The sequence below is a fragment of the Sylvia atricapilla genome, chromosome 27 (assembly GCF_009819655.1).
Source record: "Sylvia atricapilla isolate bSylAtr1 chromosome 27, bSylAtr1.pri, whole genome shotgun sequence".
NCBI classification, from domain to species: domain Eukaryota; kingdom Metazoa; phylum Chordata; class Aves; order Passeriformes; family Sylviidae; genus Sylvia; species Sylvia atricapilla.
In genome coordinates this window covers 1,431,405-1,442,395 of record NC_089166.1, presented here as the reverse complement: position 1 = coordinate 1,442,395, position 10,991 = coordinate 1,431,405, and the positions used below count along the sequence as shown (strand labels likewise).

The 10,991-nt window shown below is 41.7% G+C and overlaps 1 protein-coding gene across 1 annotated transcript; it reads left to right on the top strand.

Annotated features, from left to right (window-relative positions):
* The first annotated feature begins 1,647 nt into the window (after positions 1-1,647).
* KRT222 (keratin 222) lies at positions 1,648-8,520 on the top strand. Its single transcript, XM_066336981.1, has 6 exons — positions 1,648-1,743; positions 3,352-3,480; positions 4,194-4,414; positions 4,938-5,014; positions 5,188-5,293; positions 6,626-8,520. The coding sequence occupies exons 1-6, from the start codon at positions 1,648-1,650 to the stop codon at positions 6,837-6,839; spliced, it is 843 nt and encodes a 280-aa protein (XP_066193078.1). The 3' UTR covers positions 6,840-8,520.
* The last annotated feature ends 2,471 nt before the right edge of the window (positions 8,521-10,991 follow it).

The following is a 10,991-nucleotide window of genomic DNA, read 5'->3' as shown; positions in this document are numbered from 1 at the left end:
TCAACAATCTTTAAGGTATTAATGTCCCTTTATTCTTCATGACTCACTCTAGCTGTGTGGTGAGCCAGCGATCAAATATGAACATTGAAAGTAGCTAGAACTCAAAGTTAAATAAATCCAAGGAAAGATGCAATTGCTTACACCTACCTACTTTTAGACTTAGGAATTTCACAGCCCCATGTTCTCTTTACACCTGAAAAAAAGATAGAAAAATAAAGCATTAGTTTATAGCATCCTAAGTGCAGTATCTTGAGTTTGTCTGATGGATTCCTAATGGTTTTGTTATGTAACTGTGCTCATCCCATCAATGACAAACACTGACAGTATTTTGGGTTTAGAACTACACAGGACAAGGATAATTGAGACACTTGTAGAAAAGAGTGGACAACAAAACCTTTCCATCTCTGTCCTGGTTAACTGGAAGACAGTCAGCTAAGAAAAATAAAATCCAAACACAGGATCCTTTCACATGCGCCAACAGACACAGCCAAGAACAGGGAAGCCTTTTTACACCAGGAGACTTTTAAGTGGTACAATACTTTGACTTCTAAAAAGATGTGTGTCTTGTGAAAGTTCACTGCCTGTTTCATAATTTCATTGAGGTATATTCTCATTTAGAGCCCAAAATGCATTTCTCTCTTTGCTAAATTTTAAATTTCTGTTGAAATCTGAAAATTTTTACTGCACATCTGATATTGTGCACAACTGAAAAAAAAATAAGCAAGAGGTAAAATTAAATAGGTAAGAGCCATTCTTAGCAGACAAGATCATTGGGATCACACAGTGCTCCAGTGAGCAGGAAATGAAGAAGCACAGCACACCAGACAACCTGTGCTGGACCTGCTGGGAGCTGTCAGGAAAGGGGTAAGAACCCCACATACACTGCACGTTGTGTGTACTGAGCACACCAACACCTGGCACAGGAACAGAAACACCGGCAGAGACAACCCAGACCCTTTTCCTGACAGCAGCTATGTGTCTGAAGGGTACATTCACCAGAACTTTGCCCTCTGCAGAAGAGGAGCCAAAGCCCTTACCACAAGTTGCACCAGCACTGCTCACCACCAGTGTGCTGGTTCCTCTCCCTCCTTGTGTGTTTCTGTCCATAAAAGAGGCTGCTCATGAGCCCAGCTCGTTTCTGAAACGGGACAGCCCTCAACAGTGGGTCAGGTTAGACATCTCACTGAGGCTTCATCGCACTGAACCTCAAATACCTTCAGGGATGGAAATTCTGTGCCATGCCCAACAATGGTGGAGGCACTGCCAGCGGCACTCCAGTCACGCAGCTATGCTGCTGGGAGGCTCTGTCCTTCCATGTCCTCTTACCAGAGCACTTCATGCCGGGCACCTGCAACTTTATCCTTTTTTCCTCTCTCCTATCCTCATATTTGTGAGGTTATAAAACCCCACAGCTACAGTGTAACAAACACATTAAGACACTGATTTATTCATTTCGGCACATAATTTAGGAATAGTTACTTTAGGGCTATCCTTTGCTGCATTAACCTGCTGCCAGGACGGCCGGACGGGCTCCGAGCCCTCCGCGCTCCCCGAAATGGGCCGCTGCCGCTTTAACGGCCCCGCGGCCGCAGCCCCGCGCCGCCGGCAGCGGAGCCGGGAGCCGGGGAGGATGGGAGGAGGAGGAGGATGGAGCCGGCTCGGCTCCGCCGAGAGATCAGGGCAAAGTATGAATCGCTCATCACCCGAAATCAGATAAAGGCCGTCAGCTCAGCAAGGACGCAGGTAATGCCTCCTCACAGCCACACACCTTGCAGAGTACGGAGCCATTCCCTGGCCGTACAGTTCCTCCCGCAGCCTCTATGAGGTACAGTAATTCCTTTCAATGCAGCAGATTTTCGGGGAAGGGATGTGGATTTTACCGCAGTAAGATGTGAACTAGAAGAATCGGAAATAGATTTTGTTAAGGGTATGGATTCACGCTGAACGAATGCTGTGTAATTCATCAGGATGCTTTTCTGTACCTGCAGCCGGGCTATTGCTGGGATTTAAGAGATGATGACATAGGCTGTACGAGGGCAACCTCTAGCTCCATGTAGTTATCTCGGAGGAAAAAAAAATCCTGAAGAGAATCCTTTTATATACAGCAATCTTTGCTATTTTTAGCCCTCTAGTAAAGTACACCGTACCTTTGCAGGAACTATTTTCTATTGCTCACAGTAAAAACTGTTTTGCTCTTCAACAAATATCAGTTGTTCTCTCATACAGCTTGATTAAATGTTACCAACACACAACGCTGCTGTTAGGGATTTACATACAAACAGCTCTAAACTCAACTGAAACCAAATGGCAAAATAATTTTGAACTATCAAATATTAAGAAAATCGGGGGGGATCAGGAGTTCTGTCACCTTGTACTCAGGTATTGCAGGAAGCACAGAGGTTTGTTTTAAGGACAGGCCAGACACTGCTGCAGCCTGGCTGATCCACCAGCAGTGCCAGACACACAGCAGCTGCACACCCGACAGGGAAGCCAAGTTTATCTTTGTGTTGGCACAAAGCAGCCAATGCACATTGGTTTGATCCTGTCACGCAAATTCTGCAGTACTCAGGCAAGAAAGGGGAAGCAAACAACATTGGGGGTTCACTCGTGGATGAGAAGGAGCTAGATTTTTCACAAAAATGATCATCTGGTAAGGTTGCAATAGGTCAGAATGTACAGGGAACCAAAACTTTTATTTTCCTTAGTTCATAAGACCTGAATTAAAGAGATTCTTTTCTTAGAGTCAATGTCATCATAGAAACCTGCATAAAGCAGCAAAATATGCAAAAGAGCAAGTGCTCTTTCAAGGGCTCACAACACCTTCACCACTTGCAGGGAAACTCAGAATCAAAAAAATAAAAATAACTTCAGTAAGCCAAACAATCCTTCTGGAAGTTGCATGCAGAAACATACTATTGAAATCAAAGATAAGTCTAAATCTAAAATGACCCCACACATGATCAGGAGTGGTTTTGGATAAAAGGGAAAAAAACCCCAAACCCTGAAATCAAAAATGCATTAAATTCAAAGCACTTTATTCAAACTGGGAAGCTTGAACCATCTGCACCTCCTCTAAGCCCCTTTACTCCAGAAGTGAATAAGGTCTCAATACAACTGGGTAATTTATATGAGAATTCCTCTAGGACAAAGGTGCCAGGGATAGAGATGTAGTCAAGCACAGTGGGATAAGGGCTTTCCCTCTACACAATACAGAAAACACTAACTGCTCACTCTGAGCTTTCACACATTTATACAATTCAAACAAAAATTCCAACCAGACATTTTTATGTGCCAAATATTATCATTATGTGAATCTTTTTAATATTGTTGTCTTTTGTATGTCCCCTGTAGTCAGAAGAAGGTACAAGTAAAAGAATGGACAAGGATGCAGAAGCACTAAAGGCAGCCAGAGCAGAACTGTGTGAAGCCCGACGGCAGTGGCACCACATGCAGATTGAAATCGAGTCTCTCCACGCCGTGGTAAGAGTCAGAAATGAAACTTGAAATCTCACAGAAAAAAGAAGTCTTGTCTTTGATGTCAACTATCACACAGCCAGTTTCTGTGGCAGCCACCACACAGCAGAAATCCATCACTGGAATGCTCAGCTTTGGGGGGCTCCAGCTCCTCCCAGAGCCCTTGCTCACACACACTGACCCAGCACATGTTCTGGAGCAGGATCTGCCACTCCAGACACACGTGGTGTCCTGTTTTCAAACCTCCCAAGCACATACTTGCATGATACTCCCCCACCAAGTTCCTGGTCATTCTGCCTCACCAATTCACAGCATGTTTATGACCGTTTTTTAATATGTGGACCAGATTTATCAATTCATTCATGATAAAATGTCAGCCATTTGCTCAATTCAGCAGTGCAGAAAGGCTCCAAGAACACACAGACACTCCAAACAGCACTGAGCTGGACATTGTTTAACAGTAAAATCAGAGATCTGTAAACTCAAAGCAGTGGATTACTGTGCAAGATGTGGCTACACCTTCATCTGATCTTAAATTACCACAGATTTTACTGGAAAATTTCTTGGCCAAAGTATTACCTTGAAAGCTTTACTCCTGTTCTTAAAGAATAATCTTCCAAGCAGTGGTGTAAATGGAGTTTGTTAATGAAACCACGTATGTGTGTAACATCTTTACACATAAACTTTCCAAATCTTAAAATATGACTTAAAATTCACAGGAAAAGGGTTTGGAACGTTCACTGCGGGCCACAGAGCAGCAGTACCACATGCAGCTACAGAATTTGGAAGGTGAGATTGAATGCTTGGAGAAAGAGTTGTTGGAAGTGAGAAGGGGAATTGAGAAACAGCTTCGAGAGCACGAAATTCTCCTGAACACGAGGATGAAGCTGGAGGAGGAGATAGCGACATATCGCAGCCTGCTGGAGCAAGAAGAGAGCAGGTTAGAGAAAAAGATCTCAAGTTTGTCTTCCATTTCTGAAGGTCTCAAATAATCAGAATTGTAAATACACGAACTAAACATTCAAAAATTACAGTATAAAATCTTAGAACGGGTTTCATTGTAAGGTAACGTCACTGACTGCGGCGTTTCTGGCGCTCAGTGTCTCACACACATTGCTGAGAGCAGCTCAGTCACTGCAGCCCCTCTCGAGGCACTGTGGCCTCTCAGGTCTCAGAGCCTACGGGGCCAGTCCACACCCGTGAAGTGCTGGGCAGGGAGTCAACGGCCAGCACAGGCCCCTGCAGGAAAGGGCACAGGTATTGTCAGAACCTCCTCCAGTCCCGGGCTCAGAATGAGAGATCTCAACAAATAGTTACCACGATCAAACAGAACTTCTCGTGATTCTCACATTTTTAAATTCCTCACAGCTGTCCGTATGACAACTTAGGAATTACAGTAATTCAATACTATTAGATGCCTGTAACCTTTTTGTTTGTTTTGGGGTTTGTTTGTTTTTTTGCAGGTTCCGTTGCTCAACACCTGCCCAAAAGGATGACAAAAAGCCCAGCACTAGCAAGATCACCTTTATGCTGCCTTCAGGTGAGTTTCAGACATCTCCTTAAGGGATTTTGGCCCTAACAGTTCACAAGTACTGACAAATTCCTGAATATTAATAAAAGGACCTTTTCCAATGTGTGGGAAATACCTCCAGGTTCTGGGTACTGCCCTTGCCCTTCTGCATGCTCACTGTATACCTGCATATTCTTTTACAGAGGATGTAAAGAAGCACAAACCAAAGAAGGTGGAACTGATGACAAAACAAGCAATCCTAGATGGAAATATCATGAAGGAAAGTGCTGAAGCTCATGGCACTGTACAGTAAGATAAACAGGAGTTTCACAAAGTAACAATTGGAAGCAAAGGGTGGAGGTTATGTTTCAGTAGCTTTGAATTTTTCCCTTATTTGGTATCTGTTATATCATGCCCATGTAGCCCAGGAGCCTCAGAAGCACAGTGAGAGCTCCTGAAGGTGCACTGAATGGCATTGTTTAACAATACATTACATTTAAAAGTTCTTTTTATTAGCATTGGCTTCATAAGCAAACAATACCATGCTGGTGCTTCTGATTTGTAATTTCTATTTCTGTGAAGAATGAAACTATGCATAATTCATCTTGCTAAGGCTGAAAGCAAAGAGCCCAGACCACATTTGGGAAGTCCCTCTGGGGCATATTTATGCACATAAATTCAGGCTCAGCTGCTCCAACTTGCTCCTTGGAAACTCCTACGTCTCCCCAAACAGGGGAGGGAGAGCCTGGCTCCCAACTAGGCATGTGAAAGTCTGTTAGGATGTGTTATTTACCTGAAATTATTTTAATAGTATTGGATTGCCTCATTTTATTTTTTTCCTGCTGCTCTTTAAGCTTTTTTTGTAGACTAATTTAATGTTACCTTTAAACACACTGTAGTGGGTCATTCCAAACACTGAACCACAATCAGCTGCTGGAAAAATTAATGCCATCATAAAGGCCCACCAGACACACCCCACAGGTGACAGTTATTTCTGTGCACAAGCTTCGTTCATCACACACTCAGATCTGCAGGGAGCTACTCTGCTGTGTGCAGGGTGCTCAGCTGGGTGAGGCCCCAGAGCCTGACTTTCAGATCTGAATTCTGGCACACACCCAGAGAATTGAATCAACAGGATTTGGGTGCCTCAATATTCCTGCATCAGCTGGCTTTTCAATTCTCTCTATTTTACTTCTGGCCTTTTTTCTCTTTAATGTAATACAGCTCCACATTCTGAGGTTTGAGTCTAAACTAGATTTTCTCCTCCCTATTCTGAAGGTTTTCAGACGCAGGAATTCTGTCCTGCCCACTACAGTACTGAGGTTTCTTGCAAAATTTTTGAGCTTGGATTCCAAACTTTCTCCTTGGAAACAAACTGCCTAATGTATTTGGAGCAGTGGTTTTTGTAGCCATGTCTACCCAAAAGTACAAAAACAAGAACATAATGAACCCTCACCCTTTATTTAGCTTCTCTGGAGCATGAACCTGTAAAAAAAAAAGACACCTCTGGTATCGCAGTCCCATATAAAATAAGTCAACTTTTATGATGCCATTTCTCTCTCTGTTTTAAAAGCAGTTATGAATATAGATAACTACTATAGCCTAAAAAGAACCATAAATACATTTTCTTTATTGTTTCAGGACAGAAAAAGTGGATGAAGTCATTAAGGAATGGGAAGGTTCTTTCTTTAAGGACAACCCTCGCTTAAGGAAAAAGTCCGTTTCCTTGCGTTTTGATCTCCACCTGGCAGCCACAGAGGAAGGCTGTTTGCACACGCAAAAGAAAACCCTCCCCGACATTGAAGTCAGGCTGGTGATGAGGAGATCCTGCAGCATCCCATCCATCAAACCTTAACCTCAGCCAATTCCCTCAAAGTGCATCCACAACAGGCTCCGGAAATGAACTGTAGCTGGACTCCCACAGCTGCTGTCTGCTACCACCACAACATCTTACCACGCACTTGGATCAATACCATCAAACCATCCAAGGCCTTTAAAAGGAAGGGTGAAGAGCAAGGGGCTTCTGATTCCAAGAAACCCAGCTTTTACTGGTTTTATACTCTGGGTGCAGCCCTTTCATTTTCTCATTGTTGGTTGTTTTGTAGAATTTCACCAAATATTACAAAAATTAAACTAGAACTTTATAGTTTGACATATTCTGCCTTTGTAAAAGAGAACTTGTTTTCTCTTTCCAAAAATGAGAAATGCCTATTTGCTTCTCTTAATTATTCAGTATTCCATTCATATAATGACTGGTGAATCCTTGCAATAATTTATATCACAGCTGTCATACTTCTAGAAATATATTTTAAAACAATACTTTTTAACAGCAAAAATTACATACAAAAATACTCTTAAAATACATGAACTATTAACAAAGAGTTTTCTTTTAAAAGTGGCTAGTATTTTTAAATTCCTTTTTTTCAGGCAACAAGTGAGAAAAAATGTCTTTCCTCTACATTCTGATACATCCATTTTAAAAGTGTTGTTACAATCCAGTAAAATTTTAACCATATTGTTCAACTGATTTTGAAGCAGTAACTTCCCCTGATTGAAAAATCAATCATTTTCTTGTGTGACCATGCACACCTCTACTACGATTCTCTTAGCCAAGGCAAATGAAATTATTCTCTAACTGTTCAAATGGGAGGAGTCAAACAACCATTTGAATGCTGGTATTCCATTAATTTTGTTTATTATAACAACCTGCATTAAAATATCTTCAACAAATTCCTCTTCTGTCAAACACTACAGGTAAGTGATGCTGTTGATCTAGTCCACGCGACACGTCACTGTTACACCAGGGTACAACTGTTACTACTTCAAATTAACTGGGCAAAATAAGGGCTACAAAATTCAAAGTACAATTCAACCAGACCCCTGAAGTACCCCCCACTCCTACCCAAAGTAGCTGTGGGCAAAACCAAACCCCAGCAGAAACTCTGCACTGGTACAGGGAGGAGCAGCCATCCTTCTTTAAAACCTTACGGGATAAATTTCAAACAAAGACTCAGACAAGAGTGTGTGAAGACAAGAATGATTGTTTGTGAGGATTCTGAAGGGGATGGATGTCACAGCTCCCACTGGGATTGCTGGGGCTCAGAGTCTGGAAAAACCCACACACAGGATTTGCTGGATTACAGCAGCATGTAAGGATTGATTTCAGCATCAGTATCTGCCTTATTACTTATGGCATGTGTACAAAAGTGATACTGCAGATTCTTTCAGAGTTAATTTATGCTTCTATCCTTTGTTCATGGTAAGAACAATGTATCAATATTGCCCTATCCTGTCTGTACTGTATCAAACTTGCTAATTATCCTTAACCTGAATCATGAGCTGATGTTGTTACCACTTGAGTACTTGGCATCCTGAATGTATCAGCCTGCTCCAGTATTTTCACTATGCAGCTTTTTTTTTTGTGCTTAGACTCTGTACATTTTTCAATACTTGAATTTAGACTAAGTTTTAACGGCTTTAAGGCACTTTAAACAGGGATATGAATTTACCAAAGTAAATGATAGTACTACAATAAAAAAAAAGTATCAAAATGGGAGTTTGTCCATGCATATTCTGTGTGTGTCCATGTGTTCTCCTTAAGTAGAAAGGAGTAAAAGAGAAATGCAAAATAAAAGTTACAGATAGGAAAATCTGTGGCACTTTAACAAGATCCAAATTCCAAAGACACAAATTTCCTCAGAATCTTTACCATAACCTGTGAGTGTCCTCCTGCTACAAAATGTCTTTTTTCCTGGTAAATCCAGTCACTCTGCCTATTTTCTTCACATGTGACTTCCTGATACTGACTTCAGTAGCTTCTGTTAGTCTAGGCCTGGTTCAAGTGGGCATTCTGGTTTTAACTAAGTTTTCACCCCTTTCAGTAACTCTCTTTTGATTATTCACAAATTCCATCTCTTCAAATGCAAAGAACTCTCTTTTGTTCAGTAGTGAACTTCCACAAGTGTCAGTGTGAACTCCACATGGGTATCAAAATAATAACATCTCACCCTCGTTTTTAGATCCCTTTAAAGCAGAATTTTAAAAATGAACACTAAAGCTTAATATTACGGCAGAGAATTTTTCATTTCTGTGGTTCTAATTAAATCCAGAGCAACTGAGCCTCTGCCAACCAGCACCTGCAAACGGCTGATGTAAAAACGAGTTTCATTGTCTCAACCTACTTCCCAGGAAATGTCTGTCCTCGTTCCAGAGCTTATGAAACTGCTGGTAATTAAAACAGTTGGGTAAGAATTAGTTTTTACATCCCCCCAGTGAGCATGATGCAGTATAAACAATTCTATTAAATCAGTAAAACTACTGATACATTGCACAGGATATTAAAAAGTGTACACTGGCAAAACCTTTCACTATCACGAGATGGAACTGAGGGAAAGAGCAGAGGCAGGAAAAAAAGGGGGAATAAAACAAACTAGGAAATACACTGGTGGCTTTGAGAACCTATAATAATTCAGAACTATTAGTATGGAATTTGAGTTTCCATAAACATACTGGACCACCATAATAAACAATTCCATTTTAAAAAGAAATACATTTAAAGTAATTCAAATTTAAAAATTAAAGTTAAATTTTAAAATAATTAATAAATATTTCAAAATTAAAACGTTTAATTTAACAATAAATGCAATTTACACTATCAACATAACCAGGTCATTAATAAACTAGAAGTGAATGTATGAAACTAGGGGGAAACCTGGTCAAAAGCAGCGGGGAAAACAGGTTATTTTTCACCTCTTACAAGTATTTTCTCACCTTTTCTTGACCTTTTCCTGCCCCAGTGAAGCTGGTGAACATATTATGAAGGTAGTGTGATGTATTTTGCTGGCTGAGGAATCTTTACAACGCTGCTTTAAAATCACGTTGAAGTCACAGATTATTCTGCTGCATGTCAACAAATGTCCATTGTGGCTACAGTCAGCAGAGTCTAAGCACATGAGGGCAGGGCTCTTGTCTCTTTATCTGTTCATAAATTTATTTAAGCATGAAAACAAACTGAGCCAGGGGAACTGTCAGCATCAAGAAAAATGGACCCAACTTGCAGCAACCCATGTTAGGTTAGTTTTTCTTGTTTTCACCTTCTTCCATCCTTTTGGGTTAGGCAGGTACCATCCCCCTTGGCTTTCCTCCATATCCACCCAACTTCTCCCTCATGAAAGTCTAGAAATATATCTTATTGGCCGTGTGACAGCATTTCAATGCCAAACTGTTTTTTGGGTGGTTGTTGTTGTTGTTGTTGTTTTGGGTTTTTTTTTTTTCTTTTTGTCACTTTGATAATTTTCAGTGTAAAAGGCTTTTAAAGCTGAATGCTGAGGTCTCAAACTCTTCATCCTCCTCACACCCTCAGAGCCACATGCTTCACCTTGTTTGAGATTTGTGAGGGTTTTACCTATGCATGGTAACTTTGCCGATTTCTGAAAGGAATTGTGGACAACTCCACTGCTGCCGGGCTACTGAGTAATTTGTGATTTTCAGCAGCAGTGTTCTGACTTGATCAGGCTGATTTAGTTGACAATTACCACATGTTATGGTATTTATTACCCGATGTCCATCTCGCTGCCTTCCAAGCCGTCCCTAACGCCATCCCCTCCCTCTGCCATTCCCCAAACTCCGGCACCTGCCCTCAGAGCTCGTCCTGCTCCACTCCACCGCCTCTGGAAGCGCTGCCATCCCAAAGAGCCCTTTCGGCACCACACTGTGCACAGACCAGCACTGACGGGCGGTTCAGCTGACTCCATCGCTGCTTTTATGGGATATTATTTGGGTTCGAACACGATCCCGGCAGCGTTATCCCGCGGCCTCACGGCAGCCCGGGCCCTTCAGGGACCGCCCGTGAGGGGAAAAGGCGCCCAAATCCCCTCAAGGCCCGCCAAACTTCTCAATAAAGAATGATATTAATTTAAACGATTCATATCACGTTATTATTGTGTTTCCCATACGGGAAGGTGAGGCAACTCCGTAATTATTGTTCTGGGAAGTTACTAAACTTCCC